The following is a 21559-nucleotide window of genomic DNA, read 5'->3' on the forward strand; positions in this document are numbered from 1 at the left end:
GGAGAGATGGGGGGAGAGGAGAGATGGAGGGAGAGGAGAGATGGGGGGGAGAGGAGAGATGGAGGGGAGAGGAGAGATGGATGGAGAGGAGAGATGAGGGAGAGGAGAGATGGAGGGAGAGGAGAGATGGAGGGAGAGGAGAGATGGGGGGAGAGGAGAGATGGAGGGAGAGGAGAGATGGAGGGAGAGGAGAGATGGAGGGGAGAGATGGAGGGGAGAGGAGAGATGGAGGGGAGAGGAGAGATGGAGGGAGAGGAGAGATGGGGGGAGAGGAGAGATGGAGGGGAGAGGAGAGATGGAGGGAGAGGAGAGATGGAGGGGAGAGGAGAGATGGAGGGAGAGGGGAGATGGGGAGAGGAGAGATGGGGAGGGGAGAGGAGAGATGGGGAGAGGAGAGATGGGGGAGATGGAGAGATGGGGAGAGGAGAGATGGGAGAGAGGAGAGATGGGGAGAGATGGAGGGAGAGGAGAGATGGAGGGGAGAGGACAGATGGAGGGAGAGGAGAGATGGGGAGATGGGGAGAGGAGAGATGGGGAGAGGAGAGATGGGGGAGAGGAGAGATGGGGGAGAGGAGAGATGGGGAGAGAGGAGAGATGGGAGAGAGGAGAGATGGGGAGAGATGGAGGGAGAGGAGAGATGGAGGGGAGAGGACAGATGGAGGGAGAGGAGAGATGGGGAGATGGGGAGAGGAGAGATGGGGAGAGGAGAGATGGGGGAGAGGAGAGATGGGGGAGAGGAGAGATGGGGAGAGAGGAGAGATGGGGAGAGAGGAGAGATGGGGGGAGAGGAGAGATGGGGGGAGAGGAGAGATGGGGGGAGAGGAGAGATGGGGGGAGAGAAGAGATGGAGAGAAAAGGGAGTTTTCAGCGCGACAAAAAAATCCTTGCTCGGGGGTTTCCATGGCTACAGTGACATCACCACTCTACAGCTACTTCTTCTGTTGCTGTGTGTGACAGACCTCTTATCTCAGCCTCAGTCGAGCCGTGGTTACCGGCAGTTGCCAGGCAACTGTGGTCATGGCAAGGAGCAGGAAACAGGTTTCTGGGTTAGGTAGAGTGTTGTTGGGGAGGAGGGAGGGAGGGAGAGGGAGGAGTAGGGGCGAGATGGGGGACAGGAGGAGAAGAGGGAGGGGAGGAGTAACATTAGTCAGTGATGTTGGTAACTGTATGAAAGCCTGACTGTCAGCAGGACGCTGATTGTCCTGTTTGTTTTGAATTCCAGATTTATGAATAACAGAGTTCCGTCCAATAAGAGATACCAGCCCACAGACTATGAACATGCTGCCAACTGTGCTACACACGCGGTGAGACACACACACACACACACACACACACACACACACACACACACACACACACACACAGACACACACACACACAGACACACACACACACACACACACACACACACACACACACACACACACACACACACACACACACACACACACACACACACACACACGCAAGTACATACCCACACACACACACACACACAGTGAGATACACAAGGTGAGACACACGAACATACACAAATATACACATTCAAACACACACACATGCAAAATACATACACACACGAACACACACACACTGCCACACACTGACACACACTGACACACACTAACACACACATATTAATGATTATAATAATGATTATAATAATTTTAATCTAATAATGCCATTTATCAGATGTCATGTGTCCATACATGTAGTTTTTGGGTGGTCCCGGGAGTTGAACCGACTGAGCTACAGAGGACCAGCGTTATTGAGTTGTGTCTATTTCCTGCAGCTGTGGGTAATCCCCAGCCTATTGGGCAGCTCTGTGCTGCACTTCCTGTCTGAGGACCAATGGGAGCGCGTCTCAGCCTGGCTCTATGGGGCGGGGCTTACCTCCCTCTTCCTCATCTCTACTCTGTTCCACACTGTGACCTGGAAGAAGAGCCACCTACGGTAGACGCACGCACGCACGCACGCACACACACACACACACACACGCACGCACACACACACTGTGACCTGGAAGAAGAGCCACCTACGGTAGACGCACGCACGCACACACGCACACACACACAGTGACGCATGCACACCCGCACATACAAAAAACACACAAACACACTCTCACTCCCACCTCTCTCTCTCTCTCTCTCTCTCTCTCTCTCTCTCTCTCTCTCTCTCTCTCTCTCTCTCTCTCTCTCTCTCTCTCTCTCTCTCTCTCTCTCTCTCTCTCTCTCTCTCTCTCTCTCCCTCCCTTTCTGGGAGGGGATTAGAGTTACATTAATGGAATGATGTTGTCATGACAGAGATGTTAGTGTGTATGTATCTGTAGGGCCAGAGATTATCATGTTATAACAGGGTTATTCTGTGGGTCTGGTGTAAAGAGATTCTCATGTTTTAACAGGGTTATTCTGTGGGTCTGGTGTAAAGAGATTCTCATGTTTTAACAGGGTTATTCTGTGGGTCTGGTGTAAAGAGATTATCATGTTATAACAGGGTTATTCTGTGGGTCTAAAGAGATTCTCATGTTATAACAGGGTTATTCTGTGGGTCTAAAGAGATTCTCATGTTATAACGGGGTTATTCTGTGGGTCTGGTGTAAAGAGATTCTCATGTTTTAACAGGGTTGTAGCAATGTTCTATCCTGTGAGTCTCTCTGTAATCTGGAGGTTTAGGGTTAGATAGTATGTAGACTGTAATAATGATATGTTATATGTTTCTCTCTAGGTCTGTGGAGCACTGTTTCCACATGTGACAGGAAGGATGGTGATCTGTCTATAGGGTTAGGGTTAGGCAGTGTATAGGGTTAGGGTTAGGCAGTGTATAGGGTTAGGGTTAGGCAGTGTATAGGGTTAGGGTTAGGCAGTGTATAGGGTTAGGGTTAGGCAGTGTATAGGGTTAGGGTTAGGCAGTGTATAGGGTTAGGGTTAGGCAGTGTATAGGGTTAGGGTTAGGCAGTGTATAGGGTTAGGGTTAGGCAGTGTATAGGGTTAGGGTTAGGCAGTGTATAGGGTTAGGTTTAGGCAGTGTATAGGGTTAATAGCAGTACTATGTCTAATAATGTTCTATATCTCTCTAGGTCTGTGGAGCACTGTTTCCACATGTGTGACCGGATGGTGATCTATTTCTTCATAGCGGCCTCCTACGCACCCTGGTGAGAATACACTACTGTCTCTATAACTAGACTACACTACTGTCTCTATAACTAGACTACACTACTGTCTCTATAACTAGACTACACTACTGTCTCTATAACTAGACTACACTACTGTCTCTATAACTAGACTACACTACTGTCTCTATAACTAGACTACACTACTGTCTCTATAACTAGACTACACTACTGTCTCTATAACTAGACTACACTACTGTCTCTATAACCACTACTGTCTCTATAACTAGACTACACTACTGTCTCTATAACTAGACTACACTACTGTCTCTATAACTAGACTACACTACTGTCTCTATAACCACTACTGTCTCTATAACTAGACTACACTACTGTCTCTATCACTAGACTACACTACTGTCTCTATAACTAGACTACACTACTGTCTCTATAACTAGACTACACTACTGTCTCTATAACCACTACTGTCTCTATAACTAGACTACACTACTGTCTCTATAACTAGACTACACTACTGTCTCTATAACTAGACTACACTACTGTCTCTATAACTAGACTACACTACTGTCTCTATAACTAAACTACACTACTGTCTCTATAACTAGACTACACTACTGTCTCTATAACCACTACTGTCTCTATAACTAGACTACACTACTGTCTCTATAACTAGACTACACTACTGTCTCTATAACTAGACTACACTACTGTCTCTATAACTAGACTACACTACTGTCTCTATAACTAGACTACACTACTGTCTCTATAACTAGACTACACTACTGTCTCTATAACTAGACTACACTACTGTCTCTATAACTAGACTACACTACTGTCTCTATAACTAGACTACACTACTGTCTCTATAACTAGACTACACTACTGTCTCTATAACCACTACTGTCTCTATAACTAGACTACACTACTGTCTCTATAACCACTACTGTCTCTATAACTAGACTACACTACTGTCTCTATAACTAGACTACACTACTGTCTCTATAACCACTACTGTTTCTATAACTAGACTACACTACTGTCTCTATAACTAGACTACACTACTGTCTCTATAACTAGACTACACTACTGTCTCTATAACTAGACTACACTACTGTCTCTATAACTAGACTACACTACTGTCTCTATAACTAGACTACACTACTGTCTCTATAACTAGACTACACTACTGTCTCTATAACTAGACTACACTACTGTCTCTATAACCACTACTGTCTCTATAACTAGACTACACTACTGTCTCTATAACCACTACTGTCTCTATAACTAGACTACACTACTGTCTCTATAACTAGACTACACTACTGTCTCTATAACTAGACTACACTACTGTCTCTATAACTAGACTACACTACTGTCTCTATAACCACTACTGTTTCTATAACTAGACTACACTACTGTCTCTATAACTAGACTACACTACTGTCTCTATAACCACTACTGTCTCTATAACTGGACTACACTACTGTCTCTATAACTAGACTACACTACTGTTTCTATAACTAGACTACACTACTGTCTCTATAACTAGACTACACTACTGTCTCTATAACCACTACTGTCTCTATAACTAGACTACACTACTGTCTCTATAACTAGACTACACTACTGTCTCTATAACTAGACTACACTACTGTCTCTATAACTAGACTACACTACTGTCTCTATAACCACTACTGTCTCTATAACTAGACTACACTACTGTCTCTATAACTAGACTACACTACTGTCTCTATAACTAGACTACACTACTGTCTCTATAACTAGACTACACTACTGTCTCTATAACCACTACTGTTTCTATAACTAGACTACACTACTGTCTCTATAACTAGACTACACTACTGTCTCTATAACCACTACTGTCTCTATAACTAGACTACACTACTGTCTCTATAACTAGACTACACTACTGTCTCTATAACCACTACTGTCTCTATAACTAGACTACACTACTGTCTCTATAACCACTACTGTCTCTATAACTAGACTACACTACTGTCTCTATAACTAGACTACACTACTGTCTCTATAACTAGACTACACTACTGTCTCTATAACTAGACTACACTACTGTCTCTATAACCACTACTGTTTCTATAACTAGACTACACTACTGTCTCTATAACTAGACTACACTACTGTCTCTATAACCACTACTGTCTCTATAACTAGACTACACTACTGTCTCTATAACTAGACTACACTACTGTTTCTATAACTAGACTACACTACTGTCTCTATAACTAGACTACACTACTGTCTCTATAACCACTACTGTCTCTATAACTAGACTACACTACTGTCTCTATAACTAGACTACACTACTGTCTCTATAACTAGACTACACTACTGTCTCTATAACTAGACTACACTACTGTCTCTATAACCACTACTGTCTCTATAACTAGACTACACTACTGTCTCTATAACTAGACTACACTACTGTCTCTATAACTAGACTACACTACTGTCTCTATAACTAGACTACACTACTGTCTCTATAACCACTACTGTTTCTATAACTAGACTACACTACTGTCTCTATAACTAGACTACACTACTGTCTCTATAACTAGACTACACTACTGGCTCTATAACTAGACTACACTACTGTCTCTATAACCACTACTGTCTCTATAACCACTACTGTTTCTATAACTAGACTACACTACTGTCTCTATAACCACTACTGTCTCTATAACTAGACTACACGACTGTCTCTATAACTAGACTACACGACTGTCTCTATAACTAGACTACACTACTGTCTCTATAACTAGACTACACTACTGTCTCTATAACCACTACTGTCTCTATAACTAGACTACACTACTGTCTCTATAACTAGACTACACTACTGTCATTATAACCACTACTGTCTCTATAACCACTACTGTCTCTATAACTAGACTACACTACTGTCTCTATAACTAGACTACACTACTGTCTTTATAACTAGACTACACTACTGTCTCTATAACTAGACTACACTACTGTCTCTATAACTAGACTACACTACTGTCTCTATAACCACTACTGTCTCTATAACTAGACTACACTACTGTCTTTATAACTAGACTACACTACTGTCTCTATAACTAGACTACACTACTGTCTCTATAACTAGACTACACTACTGTCTCTATAACTAGACTACACTACTGTCATTATAACCACTACTGTCTCTATAACCACTACTGTCTCTATAACTAGACTACACTACTGTCTCTATAACTAGACTACACTACTGTCTTTATAACTAGACTACACTACTGTCTCTATAACTAGACTACACTACTGTCTCTATAACTAGACTACACTACTGTCTCTATAACCACTACTGTCTCTATAACTAGACTACACTACTGTCTCTATAACTAGACTACACTACTGGCTCTATAACTAGACTACACTACTGTCTCTATAACCACTACTGTCTCTATAACCACTACTGTTTCTATAACTAGACTACACTACTGTCTCTATAACTAGACTACACTACTGTCTCTATAACTAGACTACACTACTGTCTCTATAACCACTACTGTCTAAATAATCACTACTGTTTCTATAACTAGACTACACTACTGTCTCTATAACTAGACTACACTACTGTCTCTATAACTAGACTACACTACTGGCTCTATAACTAGACTACACTACTGTCTCTATAACCACTACTGTCTCTATAACCACTACTGTTTCTATAACTAGACTACACTACTGTCTCTATAACTAGACTACACTACTGTCTCTATAACTAGACTACACTACTGTCTCTATAACCACTACTGTCTCTATAACTAGACTACACGACTGTCTCTATAACTAGACTACACTACTGTCTCTATAACCACTACTGTCTCTATAACTAGACTACACTACTGTCTCTATAACTAGACTACACTACTGTCTCTATAACCACTACTGTCTCTATAACTAGACTACACTACTGTCATTATAACCACTACTGTCTCTATAACCACTACTGTCTCTATAACTAGACTACACTACTGTCTCTATAACTAGACTACACTACTGTCTTTATAACTAGACTACACTACTGTCTCTATAACTAGACTACACTACTGTCTTTATAACTAGACTACACTACTGTCTCTATAACTAGACTACACTACTGTCTCTATAACTAGACTACACTACTGTCTCTATCACTAGACTACACTACTGTCTCTATAACTAGACTACACTACTGTCTCTATAACTAGACTACACTACTGTCTCTATAACCACTACTGTTTCTATAACTAGACTACACTACTGTCTCTATAACTAGACTACACTACTGTCTCTATAACTAGACTACACTACTGTCTCTATAACTAGACTACACTACTGTCTCTATAACCACTACTGTTTCTATAACTAGACTACACTACTGTCTCTATAACCACTACTGTCTCTATAACTAGACTACACTACTGTCTCTATAACCACTACTGTCTCTATAACTAGACTACACTACTGTCTCTATAACTAGACTACACTACTGTCTCTATAACTAGACTACACTACTGTCTCTATAACTAGACTACACTACTGTCTCTATAACTAGACTACACTACTGTCTCTATAACTAGACTACACTACTGTCTCTATAACCACTACTGTTTCTATAACTAGACTACACTACTGTCTCTATAACTAGACTACACTACTGTCTCTATAACTAGACTACACTACTGTCTCTATAACCACTACTGTCTCTATAACTACTACTGTCTCTATAACTAGACTACACTACTGTCTCTATAACTAGACTACACTACTGTCTCTATAACTAGACTACACTACTGTCTCTATAACCACTACTGTCTCTATAACCACTACTGTCTCTATAACTAGACTACACTACTGTCTCTATAATCACTACTGTTTCTATAACTAGACTACACTACTGTCTCTATAACTAGACTACACTACTGTCTCTATAACTAGACTACACTACTGGCTCTATAACTAGACTACACTACTGTCTCTATAACCACTACTGTCTCTATAACCACTACTGTTTCTATAACTAGACTACACTACTGTCTCTATAACTAGACTACACTACTGTCTCTATAACTAGACTACACTACTGTCTCTATAACCACTACTGTCTCTATAATCACTACTGTTTCTATAACTAGACTACACTACTGTCTCTATAACTAGACTACACTACTGTCTCTATAACTAGACTACACTACTGTCTCTATAACTAGACTACACTACTGTCTCTATAACTAGACTACACTACTGTCTCTATAACTAGACTACACTACTGTCTCTATAACTAGACTACACTACTGTCTCTATAACCACTACTGTCTCTATAATCACTACTGTTTCTATAACTAGACTACACTACTGTCTCTATAACTAGACTACACTACTGTCTCTATAACTAGACTACACTACTGGCTCTATAACTAGACTACACTACTGTCTCTATAACCACTACTGTCTCTATAACCACTACTGTTTCTATAACTAGACTACACTACTGTCTCTATAACTAGACTACACTACTGTCTCTATAACTAGACTACACTACTGTCTCTATAACCACTACTGTCTCTATAATCACTACTGTTTCTATAACTAGACTACACTACTGTCTCTATAACTAGACTACACTACTGTCTCTATAACTAGACTACACTACTGGCTCTATAACTAGACTACACTACTGTCTCTATAACCACTACTGTCTCTATAACTAGACTACACGACTGTCTCTATAACTAGACTACACTACTGTCTCTATAACCACTACTGTCTCTATAACTAGACTACACTACTGTCTCTATAACTAGACTACACTACTGTCTCTATAACTAGACTACACTACTGTCTCTATAACCACTACTGTCTCTATAACTAGACTACACTACTGTCATTATAACCACTACTGTCTCTATAACCACTACTGTCTCTATAACTAGACTACACTACTGTCTCTATAACTAGACTATACTACTGTCATTATAACCACTACTGTCTCTATAACCACTACTGTCTCTATAACTAGACTACACTACTGTCTCTATAACTAGACTACACTACTGTCTTTATAACTAGACTACACTACTGTCTCTATAACCACTACTGTCTCTATAACTAGACTACACTACTGTCTCTATAACCACTACTGTCTCTATAACTAGACTACACTACTGTCTCTATAACTAGACTACACTACTGTCTTTATAACTAGACTACACTACTGTCTCTATAACCACTACTGTCTCTATAACTAGACTACACTACTGTCTCTATAACTAGACTACACTACTGTCTCTATAACTAGACTACACTACTGTCTCTATAACTAGACTACACTACTGTCTCTATAACTAGACTACACTACTGTCTCTATAACTAGACTACACTACTGGCTCTATAACCACTACTGTTTCTATAACTAGACTACACTACTGTCTCTATAACTAGACTACACTACTGGCTCTATAACTAGACTACACTACTGTCTCTAAAACCACTACTGTCTCTATAACCACTACTGTTTCTATAACTAGACTACACTACTGTCTCTATAACTAGACTACACTACTGTCTCTATAACCACTACTGTCTCTATAACTAGACTACACTACTGTCTCTATAACTAGACTACACTACTGTCTCTATAACCACTACTGTCTCTATAACTAGACTACACTACTGTCTCTATAACTAGACTACACTACTGTCTCTATAACTAGACTACACTACTGTCTCTATAACCACTACTGTCTCTATAACTAGACTACACTACTGTCTCTATAACTAGACTACACTACTGTCATTATAACCACTACTGTCTCTATAACCACTACTGTCTCTATAACTAGACTACACTACTGTCTCTATAACTAGACTACACTACTGTCTTTATAACTAGACTACACTACTGTCTCTATAACTAGACTACACTACTGTCTCTATAACTAGACTACACTACTGTCTCTATAACCACTACTGTCTCTATAACTAGACTACACTACTGTCTCTATAACTAGACTACACTACTGTCTCTATCACTAGACTACACTACTGTCTCTATAACTAGACTACACTACTGTCTCTATAACTAGACTACACTACTGTCTCTATAACCACTACTGTTTCTATAACTAGACTACACTACTGTCTCTATAACTAGACTACACTACTGTCTCTATAACTAGACTACACTACTGTCTCTATAACTAGACTACACTACTGTCTCTATAACCACTACTGTTTCTATAACTAGACTACACTACTGTCTCTATAACCACTACTGTCTCTATAACTAGACTACACTACTGTCTCTATAACCACTACTGTCTCTATAACTAGACTACACTACTGTCTCTATAACTAGACTACACTACTGTCTCTATAACTAGACTACACTACTGTCTCTATAACTAGACTACACTACTGTCTCTATAACTAGACTACACTACTGTCTCTATAACCACTACTGTTTCTATAACTAGACTACACTACTGTCTCTATAACTAGACTACACTACTGTCTCTATAACTAGACTACACTACTGTCTCTATAACTAGACTACACTATTGTCTCTATAACTAGACTACACTACTGTCTCTATAACCACTACTGTTTCTATAACTAGACTACACTACTGTCTCTATAACTAGACTACACTACTGTCTCTATAACTAGACTACACTACTGTCTCTATAACCACTACTGTCTCTATAATCACTACTGTTTTTATAACTAGACTACACTACTGTCTCTATAACTAGACTACACTACTGGCTCTATAACTAGACTACACTACTGTCTCTATAACCACTACTGTCTCTATAACCACTACTGTTTCTATAACTAGACTACACTACTGTCTCTATAACCACTACTGTCTCTATAACTAGACTACACGACTGTCTCTATAACTAGACTACACTACTGTCTCTATAACCACTACTGTCTCTATAACTAGACTACACTACTGTCTCTATAACTAGACTACACTACTGTCTCTATAACTAGACTACACTACTGTCTCTATAACCACTACTCTCTCTATAACTAGACTACACTATTGTCATTATAACCACTACTGTCTCTATAACCACTACTGTCTCTATAACTAGACTACACTACTGTCTCTATAACTAGACTACACTACTGTCATTATAACCACTACTGTCTCTATAACCACTACTGTCTCTATAACTAGACTACACTACTGGCTCTATAACTAGACTACACTACTGTCTCTATAACCACTACTGTCTCTATAACCACTACTGTTTCTATAACTAGACTACACTACTGTCTCTATAACCACTACTGTCTCTATAACTAGACTACACGACTGTCTCTATAACTAGACTACACTACTGTCTCTATAACCACTACTGTCTCTATAACTAGACTACACTACTGTCTCTATAACTAGACTACACTACTGTCTCTATAACTAGACTACACTACTGTCTCTATAACCACTACTGTCTCTATAACTAGACTACACTACTGTCATTATAACCACTACTGTCTCTATAACCACTACTGTCTCTATAACTAGACTACACTACTGTCTCTATAACTAGACTACACTACTGTCATTATAACCACTACTGTCTCTATAACCACTACTGTCTCTATAACTAGACTACACTACTGTCTCTATAATCACTACTGTTTCTATAACTAGACTACACTACTGTCTCTATAACTAGACTACACTACTGGCTCTATAACTAGACTACACTACTGTCTCTATAACCACTACTGTCTCTATAACCACTACTGTTTCTATAACTAGACTACACTACTGTCTCTATAACCACTACTGTCTCTATAACTAGACTACACGACTGTTTCTATAACTAGACTATACTACTGTCTCTATAACCACTACTGTCTCTATAACTAGACTACACTACTGTCTCTATAACTAGACTACACTACTGTCTCTATAACTAGACTACACTACTGTCTCTATAACCACTACTGTCTCTATAACTAGACTACACTACTGTCTCTATAACTAGACTACACTACTGTCTCTATAACCACTACTGTCTCTATAACTAGACTACACTACTGTCATTATAACCACTACTGTCTCTATAACCACTACTGTCTCTATAACTAGACTACACTACTGTCTCTATAACTAGACTACACTACTGTCATTATAACCACTACTGTCTCTATAACCACTACTGTCTCTATAACTAGACTACACTACTGTCTCTATAACTAGACTACACTACTGTCTTTATAACTAGACTACACTACTGTCTCTATAACTAGACTACACTACTGTCTTTATAACTAGACTACACTACTGTCTCTATAACCACTACTGTCTCTATAACTAGACTACACTACTGTCTTTATAACTAGACTACACTACTGTCTCTATAACCACTACTGTCTCTATAACTAGACTACACTACTGTCTCTATAACTAGACTACACTACTGTCTCTATAACTAGACTACACTACTGTCTCTATAACTAGACTACACTACTGTCTCTATAACTAGACTACACTACTGGCTCTATAACCACTACTGTCTCTATAACCACTACTGTTTCTATAACTAGACTACACTACTGTCTCTATAACTAGACTACACTACTGTCTCTATAACTAGACTACACTACTGGCTCTATAACCACTACTGTCTCTATAACCACTACTGTTTCTATAACTAGACTACACTACTGTCTCTATAACTAGACTACACTACTGGCTCTATAACCACTACTGTCTCTATAACCACTACTGTCTCTATAACTAGACTACACTACTGTCTCTATAACCACTACTGTCTCTATAACCACTACTGTTTCTATAACTAGACTACACTACTGTCTCTATAACTAGACTACACTACTGTCTCTATAACTAGACTACACTACTGTCTCTATAACCACTACTGTCTCTATAACTAGACTACACTACTGTCTCTATAACTAGACTACACTACTGTCTCTATAACCACTACTGTCTCTATAACTAGACTACACTACTGTCTCTATAACTAGACTACACTACTGTCTCTATAACTAGACTACACTACTGTCTCTATAACCACTACTGTCTCTATAACTAGACTACACTACTGTCTCTATAACTAGACTACACTACTGTCTTTATAACTAGACTACACTACTGTCTCTATAACTAGACTACACTACTGTCTTTATAACTAGACTACACTACTGTCTCTATAACCACTACTGTCTCTATAACTAGACTACACTACTGTCTCTATAACTAGACTACACTACTGTCTCTATAACAACTACTGTCTCTATAACTAGACTACACTACTGTCTCTATAACTAGACTACACTACTGTCTCTGTGATACCAGGCGTGAGCTGCAGGTGTATATATTATAATCTACCATTATAATATCTGTGATACCAGGCGTGAGCTGCAGGTGTATATATAATAATCTACCATTATAATATCTGTGATACCAGGCGTGAGCTGCAGGTGTATATATTATAATCTACCATTATAATATCTGTGATACCAGGCGTGAGCTGCAGGTGTATATATTATAATCTACCATTATAATATCTGTGATACCAGGCGTGAGCTGCAGGTGTATATATTATAATCTACCATTATAATATCTGTGATACCAGGCGTGAGCTGCAGGTGTATATATAATAATCTACCATTATAATATCTGTGATACCAGGCTTGAGCTGCAGGTGTATATATAATAATCTACCATTATAATATCTGTGATACCAGGCGTGAGCTGCAGGTCTACTTCACTAGTCTGGCCTAGAGCAGAGATCAGTCTGCTGAACTTGTGAATATGATGACCTTGTTTTGTGTGAAGTCTGTTTAAATTGTGTGATGTAATATGTAACATAATATTATCCAGGTTGAACCTGCGGGAGCTAGGACCCTGGGCCTGTCACATGAGGTGGTTGATCTGGGTGATGGCCTCTGTCGGAACCACATACGTCTTCTTCTTCCACGAGAGGTAACGTGTGGGTGTCTGTGGGTGGGTGTCTTCTTTCACAAGAGGTTAGAGGTCACATTACCCCACCCTGACCTTTAACCCCCTGACCCTTGTGAGACCCTAAATCCTAACTATGTTTCTGTCCTATATCTAACCTCCTCGCTCTCCTCTCTCTCTCTCTCTCTGTGTCTCTCTCTCTGTGTCTCTCTGTCTCTCTCTCTCTCTGTCTCTCTCTCGCTCTGTCTCTCTGTCGCTCTCTCTCTGTCTCTCTGTCTCTGTCTCTGTCTCTGTCTCTCTCTCTCTCTCTGTCTCTGTCTCTCTGTCTGTCTCTCTCTCTCTCTCTGTCTCTGTCTCTGTCTCTCTCTCCAGGTATAAGCTGATGGAACTGATCTGTTATACAGTGATGGGAGTGTTCCCTGCCTTGGTCATCCTGACCATGGTGAGACACATTTAGACATCAAACGCCAAAAAATGCTAATATCCGGGATATTGACTTGCATTGGTTTTGGGGCACAAAAAGTTAGCATTTTAAGACTGTGGCCAGGTAAACAAAACCAAAGCAAGGAATGCTGTCTCTTGTCCATAGACTGCTTACTGGGTGAGAACCAGTGTGTTATAATCACAATAACACATGGGACTTGTGTAGAACTTTAAGGACCCAAAGCCGCTCTCTTTACAATTGGAGAAATGAAACGGTAGTCAAAACAGAACGACGGCAGACTAAACAAGAAACAGTAGTCAAAACAGAACGACGGCAGACTAAACAAGAAACAGTAGTCAAAACAGAACGACGGCAGACTAAACAAGAAACAGTAGTCAAAACAGAACGACGGCAGACTAAACAAGAAACAGTAGTCAAAACAGAACGAGGGCAGACTAAACAAGAAACAGTAGTCAAAACAGAACGACGGCAGACTAAACAAGAAACAGTAGTCAAAACAGAACGACGGCAGACTAAACAAGAAACAGTAGTCAAAACAGAACGACGGCAGACTAAACAAGAAACAGTAGTCAAAACAGAACGATGGCAGACTAAACAAGAAACAGTAGTCAAAACAGAACGACGGCAGACTAAACAAGAAACAGTAGTCAAAACAGAACGAGGGCAGACTAAACAAGAAACAGTAGTCAAAACAGAACGACGGCAGACTAAACAAGAAACAGTAGTCAAAACAGAACGAGGGCAGACTAAACAAGAAACAGTAGTCAAAACAGAACGACGGCAGACTAAACAAGAAACAGTAGTCAAAACAGAACGAGGGCAGGCTAAACAAGAAACAGTAGTCAAAACAGAACGACGGCAGACTAAACAAGAAACAGTAGTCAAAACAGAACGAGGGCAGACTAAACAAGAAACAGTAGTCAAAACAGAACGACGGCAGACTAAACAAGAAACAGTAGTCAAAACAGAACGAGGGCAGGCTAAACAAGAAACAGTAGTCAAAACAGAACGACGGCAGACTAAACAAGAAACAGTAGTCAAAACAGAACGAGGGCAGACTAAACAAGAAACAGTAGTCAAAACAGAACGACGGCAGACTAAACAAGAAACAGTAGTCAAAACAGAACGAGGGCAGACTAAACAAGAAACAGTAGTCAAAACAGAACGAGGGCAGACTAAACAAGAAACAGTAGTCAAAACAGAACGACGGCAGACTAAACAAGAAACAGTAGTCAAAACAGAACGACGGCAGACTAAACAAGAAACAGTAGTCAAAACAGAACGACGGCAGACTAAACAAGAAACAGTAGTCAAAACAGAACGACGGCAGACTAAACAAGAAACAGTAGTCAAAACAGAACGACGGCAGACTAAACAAGAAACAGTAGTCAAAACAGAACGAGGGCAGACTAAACAAGAAATGGTAGTCAAAACAGAACGAGGGCAGACTAAACAAGAAACAGTAGTCAAAACAGAACGAGGGCAGACACTAAACAAGAAACAGTAGTCAAAACAGAACGACGGCAGACTAAACAAGAAACAGTAGTCAAAACAGAACGACGGCAGACTAAACAAGAAACATTAGTCAAAACAGAACGAGGGCAGACTAAACAAGAAACGGTAGTCAAAACAGAACGAGGGCAGACTAAACAAGAAACAGTAGTCAAAACAGAACGACGGCAGACTAAACAAGACACGGTAGTCAAAACAGAACGACGGCAGACTAAACAAGAAACAGTAGTCAAAACAGAACGACGGCAGACTAAACAAGAAACTGTAGTCAAAACAGAACGACGGCAGACTAAACAAGAAACAGTAGTCAAAACAGAACGACGGCAGACTAAACAAGAAACAGTAGTCAAAACAGAACGAGGGCAGACACTAAACAAGAAACAGTAGTCAAAACAGAACGACGGCAGACTAAACAAGAAACAGTAGTCAAAACAGAACGACGGCAGACTAAACAAGAAACAGTAGTCAAAACAGAACGAGGGCAGACTAAACAAGAAACGGTAGTCAAAACAGAACGAGGGCAGACTAAACAAGAAACAGTAGTCAAAACAGAACGACGGCAGACTAAACAAGAAACAGTAGTCAAAACAGAACGACGGCAGACTAAACAAGAAACAGTAGTCAAAACAGAACGACGGCAGACTAAACAAGAAACATTAGTCAAAACAGAACGACGGCAGACTAAACAAGAAACGGTAGTCAAAACAGAACGACGGCAGACTAAACAAGAAACAGTAGTCAAAACAGAACGACGGCAGACTATACAAGAAACAGTAGTCAAAACAGAACGACGGCAGACTAAACAAGAAACAGTAGTCAAAACAGAACGACGGCAGACTAAACAAGAAACTGTAGTCAAAACAGAACGACGGCAGACTAAACAAGAAACAGTAGTCAAAACAGAACGACGGCAGACTAAACAAGAAACAGTAGTCAAAACAGAACGAGGGCAGACACTAAACAAGAAACAGTAGTCAAAACAGAACGAGGGCAGACTAAACAAGAAACAGTAGTCAAAACAGAACGAGGGCAGACTAAACAAGAAACAGTAGTCAAAACAGAACGACGGCAGACTAAACAAGAAACAGTAGTCAAAACAGAACGACAGCAGACTAAACAAGAAACAGTAGTCAAAACAGAACGAGGGCAGACTAAACAAGAAACAGTAGTCAAAACAGAACGAGGGCAGACTAAACAAGAAACAGTAGTCAAAACAGAACGAGGGCAGACTAAACAAGAAACAGTAGTCAAAACAGAACGACGGTAGACTAAACAAGAAACAGTAGTCAAAACGGAACGAGGGCAGACTAAACAAGAAACAGTAGTCAAAACAGAACGAGGGCAGACTAAACAAGAAACAGTAGTCAAAACAGAACGACGGCAGACTAAACAAGAAACAGTAATCAAAACAGAATGAGGGCAGACTAAACAAGAAACAGTAGTCAAAACAGAACGACGGCAGACACTAAACAAGAAACAGTAGTCAAAACAGAACGAGGGCAGACTAAACAAGAAACAGTAGTCAAAACAGAACGACGGCAGACTAAACAAGAAACAGTAGTCAAAACAGAACGACGGCAGACTAAACAAGAAACGGTAGTCAAAACAGAACGACAGCAGACTAAACAAGAAACAGTAGTCAAAACAGAACGACGGCAGACTAAACAAGAAACAGTAGTCAAAACAGAACGACGGTAGACTAAACAAGAAATGGTAGTCAAAACAGAACGACGGCAGACTAAACAAGAAACAGTAGTCAAAACAGAACGACGGCAGACTAAACAAGAAACAGTAGTCAAAACAGAACGACGGCAGACACTAAACAAGAAACGGTAGTCAAAACAGAACGACGGCAGACTAAACAAGAAACAGTAGTCAAAACAGAACGACGGCAGACTAAAAAAGAAACAGTAGTCAAAACAGAACGAGGGCAGACTAAAGAAGAAACAGAGAAGTGTGATGGATCAGAGTACGAATGTAATTTGGGTGAACTGGTCCTTTAACCTTTAACCCTTTTTGTCCCCCTGTAGCCGGACCGTGAGGGGCTGTGTGAGTTGTTAGTGGGCGGAGCCTGTTACTGTCTGGGCATGGTGTTCTTCAAGAGCGATGGCCTCGTCCCATTCGCCCATGCCATCTGGCACCTGTTCGTTGCCATGGGAGCGGGCGTCCACTACTACGCCATCTACCGGTACCTCTACACGCCAGCAGCCGATCAGATGAAGACATCCAGATGACACACGGAGGCCTGGGGGGGCGAGGGGTGATGACGTCACAGGAAGTTGAAGAAAGGAGTGGCCTAGTGAAGAAGTGATGTCAAGAACGGAGGAATGGAGAGATGAGAATAGAACCATGGAAACATGGAGAGATGAGAATAGAACCATAGAAACTGTTATTTCACGCTTTATTTTCTTATTCATTCTACCCCTGGTTTGGGTTTATGTGTCCTGGACAGACATGATGTAAATCACTGGTTTATGTGTCCTGGTCAGACATTATGTAAATCACTGGTTTATGTGTCCTGGACAGACATTATGTAAATCACTGGTTTATGTTTCCTGGTCAGACATGATGTAAATCACTGGTTCTCTAGATGGAAGAGTCCGTTTTTAAGGCTGTCCCAAATGGCACCCTGTTCCCTACATACAGAGCCCTGGTCAAACACAGTGCACTATGGGCAATAAGGTACCATTTGGAACAGCCTAAATGACCGTACAGCGCCGCGTCTTTAACTGTCTGTCTGTCAGTGTCCTGAAGCTGGAGACAGGTGGCGACGTCGTCTAGTTCCGAAACCCTCCAGTGTAGAAAGCGTGTAGCGTAGCCTGGAAGCCACAGACGGTGGAGGAGTTTCTCCTGATTGGACTACTATTACATTCCAGACTAGCGCAGGTATTATCCTACTACAGCCATTATTAATACTATTATTACTATTATTAGTATTACTATTACGATTATTACTATTATTAGTATTACTATTACGATTATTACTATTATTAGTATTACTATTACGATTATTACGATTATTAGTATTACTATTATGATTATTACTATTATGATTATGATGATTATGATTATGATTATTATGATTATTACTATTATGAGTATTACTATTATGATTATTACTATTATGAGTATTACTATTACGATTATTACTATTATGATTATTACTATTATTAGTATTACTATTACGATTATGATGATTATGATTATTATTATTATTATTATTATTATTATGATTATTATGATTATTACTATTATGATTATTACTATTATGATTATTACTATTATGATTATTACTATTATTAGTATTACTATTATTAGTATTACTATTACGATTATGATGATTATGATTATTATGATTATGATTATGATGATTATGATTATTACTATTATGATTATTACTATTATGATTATTACTATGATTATTAGTAGTAGTAGTAGTAGTATTACTGTTACTATTAGACATTGATCTAGATCCGTTTGGTGTTTTAACCTCTAATGGTTCAGGTTAGTGTCTGGAGTGGCTGAGCTGGTCCTCCATCTGTGGTTAAGTGTGTGTCCCTACACTTTGGCTGGGTCCCGAATTGCACCCCGTTCCCTACATAGTGCACTGCTTTTAACCAGGGCTCTATGCGTAGTCCCTATATAATTAGTGCACTACTTTTAACCAGGCCTCTATGCGTAGTCCCTATATAATTAGTGCACTACTTTTAACCAGGCCTCTATGTGTAGTCCCTATATAATTAGTGCACTTCTTTTAACCAGGCCTCTATGCGTAGTCCCTATATAATTAGTGCACTACTTTTAACCAGGCCTCTATGCGTAGTCCCTATATAATTAGTGCACTACTTTTAACCAGGCCTCTATGCGTAGTCCCTATATAATTAGTGCACTACTTTTAACCAGGCCTCTATGCGTAGTCCCTATATAATTAGTGCACTACTTTTAACCAGGCCTCTATGCGTAGTCCCTATATAATTAGTGCACTACTTTTAACCAGGCCTCTATGCGTAGTCCCTATATAATTAGTGCACTACTTTTAACCAGGCCTCTATGCGTAGTCCCTATATAATTAGTACACTACTTTTAACCAGGCCTCTATGCGTAGTCCCTATATAATTAGTGCACTACTTTTAACCAGGCCTCTATGCGTAGTCCCTATTTAATTAGTGCACTACTTTTAACCAGGCCTCTGTGTAGTCCCTATATAATTAGTGCACTACTTTTAACCAGGCCTCTATGCGTAGTCCCTATATAATTAGTGCACTACTTTTAACCAGGCCTCTATGCGTAGTCCCTATATAATTAGTGCACTACTTTTAACCAGGCCTCCATGCGTAGTCCCTATATAATTAGTGCACTACTTTTAACCAGGCCTCTATGCGTAGTCCCTATATAATTAGTGCACTACTTTTAACCAGGCCTCTATGCGTAGTCCCTATATAATTAGTGCACTACTTTTAACCAGGCCTCTATGCGTAGTCCCTATATAATTAGTGCACTACTTTTAACCAGGCCTCTATGCGTAGTCCCTATATAATTAGTGCACTACGTTGGGTGCTGTTTGGGACTTAGCCGTTGAAACACACGTACACCTGACATTACCACTGCAGTCTCAGACTGTTTGCTATAATTATTAATATTATTCTAATGAGGATTATTTAGTGTTATTGTTATTATAAGTATTATTTAGTGTTATTGTTATTATAAGGATTATTTAGTGTTATTTTTAAAGTATTATTTAGTGTTCTCTATCCCTTTAGTCATTTCAGTGTGTGTGGTTGCTAAGCAGAGTCGTGTTCACATGACAACCGTAGAATGCTTTTAGTTCAGTTGGGTGCAGTTTGTCTTACGTTAAGGATATAGGTTCATCATATGGGTTGAATCAGTGTTTCCTGGTCCTGGGGACCCAAAGGGCTGCACATTGTAGTTATTGACCTAGCACTCACACACCTGATTCAACCGATCAAATGCTTAATGATGGGTTGAAATGATTCAACTGATCAAATGCTTAATGATGGGTTGATATGATTCAACTGATCAAATGCTTAATGATGGGTTGATATGATTCAACTGATCAAATGCTTAATGATGGGTTGATATGATTCAACTGATCAAATGCTTAATGATGGGTTGATATGATTCAACTGATCAAATGCTTAATGATGGGTTGATATGATTCAACTGATCAAATGCTTAATGATGGGTTGATATGATTCAACTGATCAAATGCTTAATGATGGGTTGATAAGTTGAATCGGGAGTGTTCGTTCGTGCTAGGGCTAAACAAACATGTGCACCCCTTTGGGTCCCCAGGACCAGGATTGGGAACCACTGGGTTAGTTAGGTGACCTGGGTTAGTTAGGTGACCTGGGTTAGTTAGGTGACCTGGGTTAGTTAGGTGACCTGGGTTAGTTAGGTGACCTGGGTTAGTTAGGTGACCTGGGTTAGTTAGGTGACCTGGGTTAGTTAGAAACAG

The 21559-nt window shown here is 39.9% G+C and overlaps 1 protein-coding gene across 1 annotated transcript; it reads left to right on the top strand.

The window, feature by feature from the left end:
• Positions 1 to 1226: 1226 nt before the first annotated feature.
• LOC311122692 (monocyte to macrophage differentiation factor 2-like) lies at positions 1227 to 18852 on the top strand (the record flags this gene model as incomplete). The annotated part of the gene is made up of 6 exons (XM_084197026.1): positions 1227 to 1304; positions 1793 to 1953; positions 3077 to 3151; positions 14049 to 14150; positions 14499 to 14568; positions 18114 to 18852. The coding sequence occupies 6 exons, from the start codon at positions 1227 to 1229 to the stop codon at positions 18315 to 18317; spliced, it is 690 nt and encodes a 229-aa protein (XP_084053152.1). The 3' UTR covers positions 18318 to 18852.
• Between the last annotated feature and the right edge of the window lie 2707 nt (positions 18853 to 21559).

The sequence above is a fragment of the Coregonus lavaretus genome (assembly GCF_964263955.1).
Source record: "Coregonus lavaretus genome assembly, contig: HAP1_SCAFFOLD_3227, whole genome shotgun sequence".
Classification (NCBI taxonomy): Eukaryota; Metazoa; Chordata; class Actinopteri; order Salmoniformes; family Salmonidae; genus Coregonus; species Coregonus lavaretus.